The sequence below is a fragment of the Simochromis diagramma genome, unplaced genomic scaffold (assembly GCF_900408965.1).
Source record: "Simochromis diagramma unplaced genomic scaffold, fSimDia1.1 OVJJ01000816.1, whole genome shotgun sequence".
NCBI lineage: Eukaryota > Metazoa > Chordata > Actinopteri > Cichliformes > Cichlidae > Simochromis > Simochromis diagramma.
This window is the reverse complement of record NW_024386908.1, coordinates 11,927,359-11,944,423: the sequence shown is the minus strand read 5'-3', so window position 1 is coordinate 11,944,423 and position 17,065 is coordinate 11,927,359. Positions and strand designations below refer to the sequence as shown.

The window sequence follows — 17,065 nt, the reverse complement described above, 5'->3', positions numbered from 1 at the left end:
ATCCCATATGTGAAAAGGGCAATAGACACAGTGGCCATTTTTTTATGTCCTGACCTCTTGGTCCAGAATGGATCCATACTCCACATAGTCATTGATGAGATGAGCTGGACCCATTATCTTGGCCTTGATGATCACCCAGTTGAGAGAGAACATGAGGGAGTAGAGCTCCTAGACAGAGATGATCAGAAACCAAAAGAGAAAAAGACACAGAGAGACAGAGACATGGTGAGAAAAAAGGTAGACTGAAGAAATAAAACCCTGCTATTATTTCTCACTTATACGTCATCTTAAAACACTGCATAGGGCTGTGCAGTCTGGTCTACTTTAACTTATCTATCTATCTATCTATCTATCTATCTATCTATCTATATATATATATATATATATATAATAAAAATGGTTTCCCATACCGTAGAACAGAAAATGAGAAAGCCATTTCATTGTTCAGCACTGTAATGAATTACTAGGTTCAAACACACTTAAAAGAAAAAGAAAATAATTATCACTTCTACCTGGGTAAGGTTGGCTTTGGCCATATGGTAGGTCAAATATCGGATCCAGTAAAGAGATTCCTCGTCTCCTGAAGTGGGGGGACCGTCTCTGTAATGCTGCTGGTACTGACGCACCACCTTAGTGTGAAGGCTCTGTTTAACACAGAAAACCCAAATAAGCACACACACAACAGCAAACAACCATATTTGCTGGGTTAAAGATAATGACATTGGATTTATAGCTTTGATTTTATGCTAGAGCTAATTTAAACCTAATATAGCTAATTAGTTAGCCTGGCCTCTTAAAACTTGTAGCTTAATTTGACAATCACTGCCCACTTCAGTTGAAGGATGCCTTTAGACTGACCTCAAGCTGCGTTCGGTTCTGCTCCAACAGGAAGTCTATCTGGAGGTCGTGAAGGTAGTACAGGTAGGGTTTACTGTTATTGTCCACGAAAAGCAGAGACTTGTTAACAAATTCCTCCAGGATGTCCTCCACCTCCTCAGGTTCCAGATCCCAAAGAACAGACAGCACCTGGGAGAAGAAAGAACAACACAATTAACCGTTCTTCACCTTCTGTGGTAGAATAATATGCTATTAATCTGCAAAAATCATTAAAATTTAAAATGTCATGTCACTGTGTCAGAAAATACAGGGATCATAAACAATCTCCTTTTGTGCAGACAAACCTTAGCGGGGATTTTGACATCCTTCTGTAGAACAGTAAGATCCTTGTAGAGGTCTCGGTGCTCATCAGGAAGTACCTCGATGCTAGCAGCCATGGCCTGATCCAGGGCATCATAGTCATAAGATGATGACTTCCTTATACGCTTGAACTGCTTCATCTGCAGCTGGCAGAGATAGTAACGCCAGCGGTTTGGTTTTTCTCTGAGCAGCGCTCCGATCAGAGACACCACCAAAGGGGAGCCTGACATGAGGGGCGAGGAAACAGAAATGTGTGTTTTTTTTTAAAGCACATGACCCTAAAAATGATATGAGACCTAAATCGTCACAAAGCTTGATTTGTTTTCCCAGAAAGCAACAACTAAATCGAAATTAGCCATGTTTTCTTATAAAAAATAACATCACCCATATTAGCAAAGACATCTTCTAGGCTTCTCTTAGATTTCTTTATTAGTCAGTGTCAAGATACATACCTTTACACTCTCTGACAATGCTGCGAGCCTCCTCGGGTAGCGCTTGCAGTTTTATTCTAGTGTACAGAGCAAGGATCTCCAAGGCCTTGTTTTCATCCAACCCGCTTTCAACTTCCACCTCGTGCTTAGCACCTACAAAAACAGTCAATACAGAGTATTTTTCAGTATACAGAAAAGTAATCGCAGAAGTTTCACCCACTTAAGTCTGTACAGTGACCAGAGAAAAACAACAAAGCACATACCACTAACAGAATCAGTGAGGCTTCTATTTCTGGTGGTGAGAAGAACACGACAGTGGATGTCAAACACCTTCAACACTGTACTATCCCAGATGTCATCCAAAATCAGCAGAGATCTAAAAAACACAAAAGAAAGAAGGAATTTGTCACAGCTGCTGCTTTTTAAATCAGCTGACTGTTTACGTCTGCTGACGTAGATACCATCCAAATGACTGTGGCTGCACCACTTACTCACTTTCATATGAACAATCTGTCGCAGCAGAGCAGTTAGACAACATTCAGCACATGAAACCATCTGCATTCCTTTTACCTTTAAGCTTCTATTTTTCCATACGCAGATTTAGAGTTACTGAACACATCATTTTTTTATATTTTCTATGTAACCAAGTTTCTTCTTTAGTAAAAGTTTTAACTTTCCAAGGTATTTTGTTTGGTGACATAGGATACATTTATTACACAGTTATTTTATTTCCCCCACCCCGTCGAAACAATTCATCTTTACCTAAAATGTCTGTCGAATTTTTAAAGTTGTTGTCTTTAACTTTTTAAAACTTTCTTTTAACTTAAATTTGAATTGTTTTTAATGCATTATTGCAGTTCAAATGTCTCAGTTTATATTTCCTGCTGTGTTTAAATCAGTGGTATATACATAAAACATAATTCACCAATAAACTACATCTGACTTGACTTAAATAATAATGTTAGCGTTGTTGACCGACACAATTCATCTGGTTCAGTAACTTTAAAAATACTTTACATGTATACTGTATCTTTCTGTTTTAATTATTTTTTACATCCTTTATTATTTTACTTGTACATGTTGATATTAGAATGGCATGGTTAATGTAAATGATATACTAACTTATTCTATATACATATTACTTCTGTCATATTGATTGATTAAAGTTAAAGTATTTCATGTTAAACTCAATATTATAAATAAAAAATTGGGAGATCACATATAATTACTAAATAGTGACCTTGGATATCTGCGCAGCATGAGGAAGCGAAGACGCTCCTTGGCTTCATCCAGAGAGTTTGGGGGACGGTGGAGGGGCTGAGAATCAAGGCTCTGCTCCAGACGAAAACACAATGACTGAACTTTAACCAGCAGGTCTGGCTTGTCCACCTGGCCGATGGACAGCCAGTGGACGCCTCCAGGAAAGCAATCTGGAAATAAGAGGGAAGAAAGAGTTAAAGGAGCAAGAGTTGTCAAACTACAGAGAAGTAACTGCTATCTGTCAGTTCGTGGATCATTAGCGACAACATCATCTTAGCTGAGTCCATCGGTAATCTATGATAGTAAGAGACCCAGAAAAGTACATCAACGATTACAAAAACTTTTTTGTTTTAAGCTTTTCCTTTCTCAGTTTCATTCATTGCCTCAAACTAATTCATATTGATAGTTAGTGCTTTATATCAGTCAAATATTCACCTTCAATGATTCCATGATCTCTAACAGCTTCAGCAGCTAGGACGGACTTCCCCGAGCCAGCCATGCCAAAGACAGTGATCCAGCCGGGCTCCTTCTGGAGCCGGTAAAGCTTCTCCCTGGCCCTGTTCACCAGTTCTGGTCTGCTGACAAACACTACGGGCCTCTGTGGGATGCCACCTTCACTAAGCATTGACTGAACTGTTGAACAAAGCAAAACTGTGAGTGTTTGAAGAGTTATCATACAAAAAACAACACTAAGTTTAATACTAAGAAGATGCTCAGTCAGGATCAAGATCAACTCCCACACAACAAGCAGACTCTGCACATCCTTTTTTTTTTTCTGCCAGCACTCATGAACTCCCACACACTAACAGCACAACCTATCAAACCTCCACCATCCTCACCCACAGCTTCCTACTTCTTACCATAAGTTGCAGAGCCATCAGAAGAGCCCTTATGTGGATTCAATGAGATGTGTGGCAGGTCCCTATGGAGCAAACTGGCCAAATCGTCATATGCCTCTCTGACCAGTGCGTTGTAGAAAGAAATGTAGGCAAGGTTGTCCTTTCTTAACAAAAGCTCTATTAGTGCTCCAGCCTGATCCTTCCTGGTAAGCTGAAGACAGAAACATCAGAGATGAGATGTGAAATGTTATGATCTGGTAGAAACCATACCAGATGATGTTTTGAATAAATGTTAAGAGTCTGAGATACATTCCACAAAAAAGATTGTTCATGTTACAACATTTGTGCATGGTTTAAGCCAGCTGTATTCTAGAAATCAACCAGTTGCATCATCTAGTGGGAAAATCCCATGTTGGCAAAATGTTGGCAAAGGTTGGAATACAGTTTTATTATTAATCATTTAAAAAGAGAATGTAAAGTTACATTAAAATTGTACACACTTATTGGTTTTGCTGTTAGTTTGATTTCTACAGCAGCCAAAAAGCATTCTGTTCATGTATGCCTCAGTTACTTAACGGAACATCATTTTAATGACACAGTATTGCTTCTCTATGGCAAAATCCAAGGTAATGTATTACTAAATAACCTTAAGGGGAAAATGAGTTATCTACAGTTATCGTCATGTCTTGTGTCCACAGAAAATGGCAAAGTCAACACAAGTGTGAAAACAAAGACTTGACTCAGTAAATAAAGGTAGGAGGAGGGTGACTCAATACATGGACAATAAAGTCTGAGAGGAGGAAAGGAGGACAGGGCTTCAGTAATGTCGAGCAATATTTTCATTGACCACAGTATTAATTCTAAAAAATGTAGAAACCACCAGAAGCTCACCTGAGTCCTGATCCTCTCCTCCTCATCCACAGTCATCACACCATCACTGATCATGTGATCCATCAGGTAGGTGGGCTTAATGTCCTCCTCCAGTTTTTGGCGGAAGCGCAGCAGACAGCTCCGTGCCCCTTCCTCCAGCGCCATTTCTGCGCCACACACCAACCATACAGGATCTCGGTGCACTGCACGCTATTGGAAAAAAATACGGCGTTTAATAAATTGTGGATCTGTCCATCCTTTTTGGCATGGCATGTATTTCTTATTGTTCCATCTTCAGGAGGTAGTGTGGGTAGTCTACTAATCAGAAGGTCGGTGGTTAGATCTCCAACTCTTCCAACCTGCATGTCAAAATATCTTTGAGCAAGATACTAACCCCAGAGTTTGCGCAACTCTTTCATGTAAATGTGACTGAATGAATTTTAGGTTAAACAGTACTTATGGGGGCACTCGGTTACCTCAGTGGTTGAGCAGGAAACCACATGCTACAAGGCCAAATGCAGCGGCTTGCATGTCTTCCTCTTCCTCTTTCTGCCATCTTCTCTTTACTCAAACTATCCAATAGTGCCCCCCTCCCCTCCAAACATAATAATTAAGTTTAAATTAAATTAAATTAAATAAGTACCAATCCAAGTACTGGTACTGTACCATTTACATGGGGAATACAAATATATATATTTTATATATATAATATATATATTTTAATAAGGAGAATTAAAGTAGAAACATAGAGTAAATATTGTTAGTTTTAGTATTTGTTAGTTTGGAAAAAAATAAATAAATAAAAAAAAAATTTTAAAAAATCACATCATGGTTGTAGAGGCACTGATGGACATGTTTAATGAGACTGGATGTTTACAAGCCTGTGAGTCAACTGGTTTCTATTGTAATACATGTACTGTTTTTCCTATAACTCGCCTGACATATGTCCTCAATACGTCATGCCCCTGCTATATACAGATGTATTTGTGATTGTGTATATGTGTGAACTGATCAGTCTTGAAGGTTATGTATTCGTCAAGCTTTAAAGGTTTCCTGCTGTTTAAAAATAAAATTTGTTAGCAGGCTTTAACGGCAGAATGTAGTCTAAAACCTTAAAAATACCCTCAAAGCCACAAAAGTGTGTGAAAACAGTCTTTAATCTCCAGATATCTGTGTTCCAATACGAAACAGGAAGAGATCAAAAGTGAAAATACAAGAGCTGATAACGCATTCACTGGGGTATAGGTTACCATCTGTTATTAAAAATAGTAGGAGTACTTAGTTTTGACAGCTCAAAATGAACTTTCACTAGTGCTAATGAAGACTAAACTTGACTCTTCTTATTCTTAGTCGACATCTTTTCTAGCGTTATATTCACAAACCAAGCCCAATCCAGCACTTGTTAGGAAGTTCAACCTACTCAGACTGCTTGAAGTAAATGAAACAAAGAAAGTCAGGTAGCCACTAGCTGATACTTACGAATATCGTCTAGTCTTCAGCGAAGAAGGTGGTTGTTTAGTTGTATGCGGCTTCGATATCAGGTCACAATTTAAGAACCCAGTCACTAAACAGAGGTTTTAATTCTCTGTCTTAATGTGTTACTACACACCCAATTTTGAAAGAAGAGCTTCCTGATTCACAACAAAAACAACTGCCTCGGCGTGAAGCAGCCAATTGCTTGGCAAGCTCTAGCTCACGTGACCGATGAGCTCACGCTTTGGAAGAATGTGTAGCTGGGCAAACTGATGCGGCGTTTATGTACTTCTCGTGTGTTGTAAATATTTGCGTTCGCTCAGCTAAAACGGTTAGGCTTTACAAATATTTTCCAACGATAAAGTCATATGAATATGTATTCCAGCGGCGGTGTTTTCATGGTAAATTTGAGTAACATAAGAGTTATTATGCGTTACTATAAGACATAACATAGAAACGACCATCATTTACTTTCTCTGTCTTGTTTAATCAAAAACACTTTAGTGTGTGGTATTACCCACTAAATTCATGATACAGTTCAAACACTTTGCACAATTAGACGCCACATTAGACGAAATTAGATTTATGAATTAAAAATCCTTTGACAACTCTATTTTTATCTACCTCCAGGCCGCACTTGAAGGCAACATTACTGCCTGGTGACAGCAAGTGATGAGAGCATTTGTTTACTCCAGTACACATTGATGCCCTGATAATACAATTATAAGTAGCTGTGAATAGATTACCTATATAATGCTGTGGACATATAGGCTTGTTGTCAGACCTGCGTGCAATGAGACTCAAATGAAGTATATGCAAGCTAAAATTATTATCTATACAAATTATTGTCTGTATTTAATTAATTAAGGATGCAGGTTGGTGATTATAATTTTCATCCTTACTTAAATAGCTTTTTTTCTTAACAGTTGTGTGTTAGTCTCATGCATTCCCCAGATAGCCAAATGATAGCAATAATACATTATAGCTTTGTGTTTTCAACTTGCAACAAGAGAAAAAAGCAACACAAAATTAAAGATAAAGGTTCAAACCTGGTTTTCTTCCTATTCGTGGGCTAAACTATTAGGTTTCCTCTATTAATACCCCTTTGAAAAAATATATCTACAGGGTGGGCCATTTATATGGATACACGGTAATATAATGGGAATGGTTGGTGATATTAAAGTCCTGTTTGTGGCACATTAGTATATGTGAGGGGGCAAACTCCTCAAGATGGGTGGTGACCATGGTGGCCATTTAGAAGTCGGCCATCTTGGATACAACTTTTGTTTTTTCAATAGGAAGAGGGCCATGTGACACATCAAACTTATTGGTAATGTCACAAGAAAAACAATGGTGTGCTTGGTTTCAACGTAACTTTATTCTTTCATGAGTTATTTACAAGTTTCTCTTTGTTCACAGCCATTGACATGTCGAAGAGGTTAACACATGAGGAGCGGATCGAAATTGTGTTGATATCTGGTGAACGCAGTAACCAGGTCATTGCAGCAGATTTCAATGCAAGACACCCTACGAGACCACCCATCTCCCATGCTACAGTTAGCAAACTGCTTGCTAAGTTTCGTGAAACTGGTTCAGTGTTGGATTTGCCAAAATGTGGACGCAAGAAAACTGTCACTAATGAAGAAACATCAGTGGCTGTCCTAGCTTCATTCAGCAAGAGCCCACAGCGTAGCACTCGTCGCATGTCACTGGAGAGTGGCATTAGTCGAACATCCCTTTCGGCGGATATTAGCTACTCACAAATGGAACCCTTACAAACTCCAGCTACTGCAGCATCTCAACGAGGATGACCCAGATCGGCGCACAGAATTTGCAGAATGAGCAAAACAAAAATTGGAACAGGACCCTCAGTTCACGCAGAAGATTTTGTTCAGTGATGAGGCAAACTTTTATGTGAATGGTGAAGTTAACAAACAAAACCACCGCTATTGGTCTGACACTAACCCACATTGGATGGATCCCTCCAAGACTGTTGGAACAACAAAGGTGATGGTTTGGTGTGGTATATGGGGTACAATGATAGTGGCTCCATTCTTCATCAATGCAAACCTCAAGGCCACTGGATATTTGAAATTGCTACATGATGTGTTTCCCTCTTTATGCACTGAAGCTGGCACGTTCCCCAAGTTTTTCCAGCAAGATGGTGCACCACCACATTATGGGTGCCAGGTCCGAGCATTCCTAGATGAACAGTTTCCTGGAAAGTGGATTGGTCGTCGTGGGCCAGTTGAATGGTCCCCAAGGTCTCCCAATCTGACCCCCTTAAACTTTTATCTTTGGGGTCATCTGAAGGCAATTGTCTATGGTGTGAAGATACGAGATGTGCAGCACCTGAAACTACGGATACTGGATGCCTGTGCTGGCATTTCTGCTGCGGTGTTGCTATCAGTGTGTGAAGAGTGGGAGAAGAGGGTTGCATTGACAATCCAACACAATGGGCAGCACATTGAACTCATTTTATAAGTGGTCAAAAACTTGTAAATAACTCATGAAAGAATAAAGTTATGTTAAAACCAAGCACACCATTGTTTTTCTTGTGACATTACCAATAAGTTTGATGTGTCACATGGCCCTCTTCCTATTGAAAAAAACAAAAGTTGTATCCAAGATGGCCGACTTCTAAATGGCCACCATGGTCACCACCCATCTTGAGGAGTTTGCCCCCTCACATATACTAATGTGCCACAAACAGGACTTTAATATCACCAACCATTCCCATTTTATTACGGTGTATCCATATAAATGGCCCACCCTGTATATAAGGTTTCATCATTAAATAAACACCACATGCTCAATTTTGTTGTTTTATTATATTAACATTGATACAGAGGGAAACAAAAACTCTCCATGTTCTTATGTAAACTGATGTAAAACTACACATGTTTTTCTTTCTGCATACAAATGTCCGCTGGAAACTTTTTGAGACAAAATTCATTTCTGTGTTCAGCACCTTTCATCTCACAATTGTGTTCTTACATCCAGCGCAAATGTACTGTAAACAAAACAGCACGTTAAAATGTAACAAGCAAATAACAATATAACCAATCAACATAACTAATATTCCACTGGCAGCTAACAAATAAAATTACAGAACATACAACAAGCAACAAATACCCCAACAAATTACTCAAGCAACAACTAAAATGCACAAATCCCAACACAAAGAAACTCATGCAGACAACTGACATTACTTTCTTTCAGAAGTCAAAGCTAAGTGTGGATTAAAAATGATACAAACAGTTTCATTTTCTGGCTGATAAAAAGGTAAGAGACAACAACTAAACTAATAAATCCAAGGAAAAGGGCTCATGTTTTGCATTACCTTCAAGTGTGGCACTTCTTATTGTCAGTTTTTCTGTAGTTAACAGTTATACTGTTACCTTAGTACTTAACGGTGATAACATTATATGTAAAGAATCTGAAATTCTACTCTGCTACTTTTCTATATAAACCTCTCCATCTGTGTTTTATAAAGCTTGCTGTATGCATTATACATATTAAAATGCCCTTCTGTTCTTATATACTGCCTCCAAAATTCAAGGAGTTTGACTACAGACACAATGATCAAATGGAGGGTGTCAACATTAGGTACAGAAATGGATTATTGTAGCTAATACTGGTTTTCTGGTTTGAAGTCCTAAATGTTCACAGGGAAGCACTGACAAGGTATTTGTTATTTTTGCTGTTTACCGGGCTTCAAGTGAGGATTTACGGAACTTTTACATCTAAACTGGAGAAAGGGTTCAGGAATTTAGCTTGGTAATAAATATAATAAGTATTGTTTGGACAGCTGAACCTGAAGTCAATCTGTGGACAACTCATTTTCCAAAGTTTATTATATCTGTAAAACATGGTGGAGGCAGTCCAATGGCACTGGGTCACTAGTGTTTATTGCTTTAGTGACCAAGGACATAAGCAGCTGGATTAATTGTTAAGTATATGGCTATGTAATATAGTAACACTATATTTTTGTTCAAGCCATTGAATAAAAGCTCAGCTTAGGTCAGCACTTTTTAAAAAAATCAAATAATGAAAATAAAATTAAACTGATTGGGTACTGAGGTAAAATTATAACAACTGTGTTACTGTCCAAATATTGCTGAAAAATAAGTTTGAGCATTTTCGCAAAGTAAGGAGTCACATTTAAAGCTGAGCATGTGATAAATACACTGCTGTGCTTTTACTGCCAAATGTAATGACAAAACCACAGCTGCAGAACCTGCATGACACAATGACCCACTTTCCTCTTCTCTTTTTTTCTTTCACTCCATGCATTGACATCCCATTACTGAAAATCTTTCTCTTCCTCCTCCTATAGCTTCGACTTTTTCTTGTTTTCTTTGTGTATTAACAACCAGCTTGATGCTGCTCAAATACATTGTAGTCGACACAGATACTCCCCACCTCCTTTGCTTTACCTATGTCTAGTAGAAAAACAGTCTTCTTCAACTGCATGATATTTTCATTTTAATTGTGGGTGACAGAGTCCTGAGCTGTGTTCTGAGGAGGGTTTGCTGCTGGTTGGCTGTTGCTGAACATCAGCTTCCTCAGGATGTCAGCATAGAAAGGGCCATAGACTGTCTTGTTGTAGTTGACCAGGGAGATGAACTTTGCCCCAATTATTGCTAGTTCAGGCTTGATAGCAGTCAAACCAGCTGGTACTTGTTCAATTTTGGACTGAGGTTTTGGGTCAGAAATGAGTGCCATGAAGTACTGCTGCACACGGTCCTCTGCAGAAAAACCACAGCAAGCGTTTAGTCAATTACATCAATTTCTCAACTAAATTTTTTTTAAGAAGTTAGTCTTTCAACTTATTCTCTCTTACCAACTAGGGTTCGGATGGGATTGTCCTTTTGGGTAATGTTGCAAATCTGGCCTGTGAGGGTGCCCTGCAGCGCTGGGGTCAGTGCAGGGTAGCTCCTCTCTGTTAAAGACTTGTTAAGCTCACAGCAGATCTGAGCACTGATGCCCTCTAGTGACTCTTCTAGGTTAAAGTCCCTATAGGTATAAAAAAAAAAATCAGTTTAAGATGGAGTTTGAGACAGATATTTCTGAAAATAGTCTGACACAAAGGTACTGACGATCTGTGCATCCCATCCAGCAGCACACTGATCATCCTCTTCAGGCGGTCAGACAAGGATGGTAGACCCTGGATAGGCCCCCCAATTGTGCTGTAGACAATGAGCAGCACCTCATTCACAGCCTGACATTGCTGAAGCTGCCACTGAATCTCTTGGAGACGGATCTCATCTGTCATCCACGTCTAATGGAGAAGATTGCACCAATAAAATCTCCAAAGCACAAATTGTCTGTAAAATCTCTAATCTCTCAGCTATGTAAATATTTTTTAAAAATAACAAGGAGAGAAGCTGACATAAACGTAAGATCCTTCTCTTAACTACATTTACAACACACTACCTCAGGCGGTGGGCTCTTGGAGTAGTCCCATGTGAGGATGCGAATGAAGGCAGCGTTGAGAACTTGAAATGGCCCAGGCACCACTGGTTGTCCTTTTCCAGGACCATTAGTCTGTTCTGTAGGGGCGATGGATGACTGCAGCTCCTCCAGTGCAGACTTGATCCAGGAGGTAGTGCGGTCTAAAGCACCTGAGAAAGTTTCATATTAGTGCAAGTCTAGCAGGGTTTCAGTTTTTCACTTTGACACAGACTGTAAAGAAAAGATGGCATAGCCACTGTGACATCCTCCACTGGACTTTGGACTCTCTTTTTAAAGTTTTGAGTTGAGCAGTTAGAGTTTGTTTTGTTATAAATAGATGTACTGGGAGGTCAATATGACAGTTTTTGCTTCATTTCAGTCTGAAAGTCACACACAAAATATAAAAAAAAAAAAAAATTCTCAAATGTAGACCTCAATAAAACTGTGGCATATTTTCTGTATTTTTGTGTGTATAAAAGGGTGCTAAAGGTTATATATAAAGAAGAATGTAGTGTTATTCACTCACTGGGTGTTTTGTCCAGGATGCTCTGAAACTTTGCCCTCTCATATTCGACACTTTGCCTCTGCAGCACAGGTCTCAGGTTTTCAATTGTACAGTTGACCATGTCCGCTCTCATCAGGCTCAACACACGGAATATTTCCCTAATGTGTAGAAATAACCAAGATGCTATGAAAATTTTTCTTTTATAATTAAAAATATTATTATTAAACAGAACAGGTCAGACAGTAAATACAGTCACTGTTAATGTATATGTGTGCGCTTACTTAAAAAGCGTCACTATGTTATCTGTGCCCTCTCGTAGCTTCTTGATTTCCTCATCCCTCACGGGTGCACACATCTTGCCCATGGTTGTGATAATGTAAGAGGCAAGTCCCTGGATGTCTAGAGCATCGTTGTCAGCCTGCTGACGAATCAGGTCCATGTCCAGCACCTCCATGATCTGGGTCCGCATCCGATTGGCACCCGGATTAAGGAATGACAATAAGATCTGTTCGTCAAGAGGGGGAAAAAAAAAGTTGTTTTAGAATATATATATATATATATATATATATATATATATATATATATATATTCACTATATATATTCACTAGTTACAGAAAAATATTTGAATGCATGTGGTGACCTCTCTGATCTCCTCCACTAATCTGATGGCTTGTCCATATTCAGGAGGGTCGTCATTCAGCTCAGCCTCCAGGATATCCCAGAAGGCCTTCTGAAGATTATCTCTCACTGCCTTTAATAAACTAAAAGAAAAAAAATAAATAAATAATAGGGGGTTTATCTGAGTAAAACTGCCATTTATAAAGCACACTTTGATTTTGAGTTTTATTTTATTAACTTATCTTGAGAGTATTAGACTGGTAAATTAACTTTTTTTCTCTGAAGGAACTAAAATGATTTTCTTGGATCTTCCTTTCTTTTGATATAACTAAGTAACACTACTATTTAGTAAGTAACTAAACAGTAGTGCAACATTTGGTGTTTTCTGGTTGTACACCAATCATAAACACTCCCAGACAAGTTGCTGCAAATATACTGTAGATGCAAATCATGAAAGCATGTCCTCAATGATCAAATTCAAATCTTTCTTTCTGCTCAGAAAGTGTGTGTTTGTTACAGGATGCTATGATGTTTGAAGATAAACTTGTCAACTTAAAATTGTGTTACCCACTGGGAGCTTGAGAATAAATAACAGTGAGTCTTTGGATCTCCCTTTTCTTTTCTAACTCTAAATTCTCGCATATTATCATCAGACACAGACAGTTGGTATAACAAGACTCACATTTATTTTAGTTTATAACCATGTTTAAAAAGGTAAACATGATTTTTAAACACTGCAAAATCTCTATGTTTGTACAAAGCACAGAAAGCAGCATCAGCTCTCCCTGATACCTAACATGTTTTTCATTATGGAAAAATCTGAAATGTAGTATTGGTGTGGTATTAATATTGCAAAACTTCACATTAGTAAGCACAGGCTTTTGTCATATTTTACCTGTCCTGAGGTAGGCTATTTGGCTCCAGGTGGAAATTGCGGTTCATAACAATCTCATGGGAGAGGCTGAGATTGAAAAGGTCTCTTGCAGACTCCATGACTTCGTCCAGCGTTAGGGTTTTGGGTGGGCTTGCTGTGGGAATCAAATATTTGCTGATTTATAAATTGGGGGAAAAAAGCATGTCCGACTATTAAAGATGACAGTATAGAGCACGGATGTCAAACTCCATTTACACTGTTCATACATACAGCTCACTAAAGGTAACCAGTAAAAGTCCGTCTTTATGTCAGTGAACTGAAGTGTAACAACACATTTAATCCTTGGCATTTCACACTTCTTTTTCTTAATATAATAAAGAGAAGTCTAATAATAATAATAAGCATGTTTCAGTTTTTCCACATGATGAAGAAGAATGAATGATGCAATAGTAAAAGAACAGTACGACTTTTTGGACTTAAACTGTAAGAAATGAATATGTAAAATGACAGATGAAGTTTCCCAGACTGTCCTGCAATTATAAAACAGAAAGTTCATTAACTGAACATGTTAGATATTCTTATTCAATCTTAGATTCTTATACAATTGTTATTTGTTATATCTGGATTGGAGTCTCTGTCAGGCTTATTCTGGCACCCGGGCCTTATGTTTTGATGCCCCTGGTGTAGAGGGTGGTAGCTTTCTTACAAGCCTTTATATTAAATACAGTCATTAACCCCTAACAACAACTGCAAACAAAACAGCAGATTAAATGTATTTTTTTCTTTTTACCACTCAGACAGGGTCATCAAAAAGAAAAAACACACTGTATATGTGTTTATATTTATATCTGGGTGCCACTGCGGATATGGGGTCATCCAAAAAGAAAAAAAAAATGTGTATATCATGGTGAGTGAGCTTCTGTCAGTGCCCAGGCAGATTAGCTGCCTCCACCATGATGAATGAGAGTGAATGGTGGTTGTAGTCTTAGAAAAGCGCTATATAAATCCAATCCATTATTATTATTATTATTATATGCAGTGAGCTTATGCATAGATCAATGAGAAAGGAGGGGGACAGACTCACAGGATGGGCTACAATGCTTGCTGGAGGAGTCACTGGTGAAGCTATCACGTGAGCACTCCAGGTCGCTGTTCAATGTCATGCTGTCGCAGCGCTCTGACGATGACTCCACATCACTGCCTTGGTCCTCACCGCTGGATGTGGAGTTAGGCCGCTCATCATTTAAAGGCATTTTGGATTATAGCTGCAAATAACAAGTCAGTAATAACTTAAAAGGGATTTCCTACCACAGAGTTTAATTCAATATGTTCAGAAGATCCAGACATTTAAATGATAATTACTGAGATACTTTCGAGGGAATCCTGCATAAACTATCCTCAAAGTACTCATTAGAAAACCAAAATTTCCATGACACAATCTTACCATCATTTTACCTGAGCTCGTCTGAGAGTGAGATAGTGTGTGACTGTTGCAGTTTTTGTTACCAAGGCAGAGTGTAACAAAAACACCAGTCATACTCAGTGAAACAGCTGGAGGGCACCATTAAACAGACAAAGCTGCCTTGTTGCAAACACTTTCAACATATTATTAAAGTCAATGATGGTGCATGACGTAAGTCACTGAAAAATAAAAAGAAATAATAATAGTGTATAGTGTGGTTCAGTGTTTGTTTACTGCCACCAGGGTTTAAATCACAATACAAAGTCTAGACATAAACAGAACACATTTCCATATAGGTTTACACAAAAGCCTTTATGCCTGTGCCTGTCTATCCAATGTCAGTTGTGTCTCCAGGGCAACATGGGACAACAGAGGGCTCCGCAACTGTCAAGATGATCGTGTTACACTTCTCACTGTGCTGTTGTTTGTTTTCCACAAATACACATAGGAAAGAAAGGTAAAGATGACCGGATGTGCACATTTTTAACATTATTGTAAAGACTGTTTACCACTGTTAAAAAAAAGAGTAACCCACTTAAACATTACTTGAGTACTGTAACAGGTTAAATTAAGCCTGCAGGCCTTTCTAATATAGCCTAAGACATACAGTGCTGGCAGGATAGGACCCATAGGTGTTCCTACCCTCTGGCTCAGTTATCTGCTGCCAAAAATGAATGCACACTCCCTGGCAGCGCTTGCAGTTTAAAGATAGCTCAAGGGTCGAGGAAAATGGGTGTGGGGAGCCCTTTTATTACATCATATGCTAGACTTGACAGCTAGGTCAAAGCCATGCAGCAGGCCAATTTTCAGAGATTATCCAGAGGGATAAAAGCAGAGTGATCCAGAAAACTGATTACGGATTAGGTGTACTCTGTCATCTGCAGCTTCTTTATGAGAAAGCTTCTTTAAGCAGTTCAGATGCTAGGTAGAGTAAAATGCATTGTCCTGTTATAACCAGAAGGATGCAATCTAAGATAAATGAACATATCGTATAATTTTCCCAGATGTTTTGGAAACATATCTGAGCGAATATGTGATCGAATAAGAGGTACAGGCGCTCTCTCTCTCACACACACACACACACACACACACACACACACACACACACACACACACACACACACACACACACACTACAGGCATATTGCTACATCAACTTCTGCAGGAACAAAGACAGCCTTTTGGGGTCCAGATCTGACTGCGGTATAATGTAAACAAAGCAGTGAATCAGGAAGGCAGGGCTAGATCCACGGGAACTCTCCTTATTGGTTGCAGTTCCCCGTCTCTCAGCCCTACATGGAAACTCTTTGGTTGCACAGCTACAAACGTGGATAAAAAAAAATATCCACACACGCGTAAGAAGTGGGTACACGTGATCCGAGGTGCAGACCAAAACAAGAACTCCGTGTACATTACAAATAGTATATTGTATCTGATCATGACAGAATCCACAGAAAAAGAAGTGCGGAAACAATAATGCGTTACGCTCTCCCTTCAAAATACATCTGATGCATCCGTCAAACTCAGCACTATGTCAGTGTTATATAATTGTCTTTGTTACTTGACTAAATCCCCTGGTTTACAGCTTAATATGAGTCATAAATGTCATTAATTTCGTACACCAGCTGTCACTGGTATGCTAAATGTCAGAACCGTCAAATACTGTACTCTTCTTCCTGTTTCTCAACAAAGCGACGGATAACTTAGCAGCAGACACCATAAACTAAGTCACAAGCACAAATGTCTTCGAGAAACGCGATGTTTACCTCATTCAAGTCACTAGAAGGTGAAGCTGACAGCGAAAACAGCCCCGCTCTGAAGAGAAAAGTCGCCGTCGTCCTTTTTTTAAAGGTCCTGTTCTGATTATATTTATGGTGGTTGGCAATGGTGCATTACCAGCACCAACTGGAATTAGTGAGCTGTGCAAAGGGAATTCAAGTGTTCAATAATAGTAATAATAAATAAAAAAAAGAAAAAAACGAGAAAAGAGGAAAATAAAGTTGTCTCCTCTTGCGTTTGCCTCTCTGTTTAGAGGTCCTTCAGTAGCCCAGCTGGCTCTGAGAACTAGCGGGCGAAAC

At 38.9% G+C, this 17,065-nt stretch overlaps 2 protein-coding genes across 2 annotated transcripts in view; both read right to left on the bottom strand.

Moving 5' to 3' along the window:
* The window catches only part of apaf1 (apoptotic peptidase activating factor 1), a 47,169-nt gene extending 40,917 nt beyond the window's left edge, over positions 1-6,252 (bottom strand). Inside the window, exons 1-11 of the mRNA XM_040035440.1 lie at positions 6,077-6,252; positions 4,619-4,807; positions 3,749-3,938; positions 3,324-3,521; positions 2,869-3,058; positions 1,892-2,004; positions 1,650-1,781; positions 1,182-1,420; positions 859-1,026; positions 513-644; positions 55-168 (exon numbers count right to left, since the gene is read on the bottom strand). Coding sequence (XP_039891374.1) covers positions 55-168; positions 513-644; positions 859-1,026; positions 1,182-1,420; positions 1,650-1,781; positions 1,892-2,004; positions 2,869-3,058; positions 3,324-3,521; positions 3,749-3,938; positions 4,619-4,762 — 1,620 coding nt within the window. The 5' untranslated portion in view covers positions 4,763-4,807; positions 6,077-6,252. The remainder of the gene's footprint in view (positions 1-54; positions 169-512; positions 645-858; positions 1,027-1,181; positions 1,421-1,649; positions 1,782-1,891; positions 2,005-2,868; positions 3,059-3,323; positions 3,522-3,748; positions 3,939-4,618; positions 4,808-6,076) is intronic.
* A 2,630-nt stretch (positions 6,253-8,882) lies between these two features.
* Positions 8,883-17,051, bottom strand: tcp11l2 (t-complex 11, testis-specific-like 2). Its single transcript, XM_040036038.1, has 10 exons — positions 16,754-17,051; positions 14,610-14,790; positions 13,547-13,679; positions 12,674-12,794; positions 12,314-12,537; positions 12,054-12,190; positions 11,510-11,697; positions 11,173-11,354; positions 10,917-11,089; positions 8,883-10,821 (listed from the first exon to the last, which is right to left on the bottom strand). Exons 2-10 carry the CDS (start codon positions 14,776-14,778, stop codon positions 10,559-10,561), a joined length of 1,590 nt encoding a protein of 529 aa, XP_039891972.1. The 5' UTR covers positions 14,779-14,790; positions 16,754-17,051; the 3' UTR covers positions 8,883-10,558.
* Between the last annotated feature and the right edge of the window lie 14 nt (positions 17,052-17,065).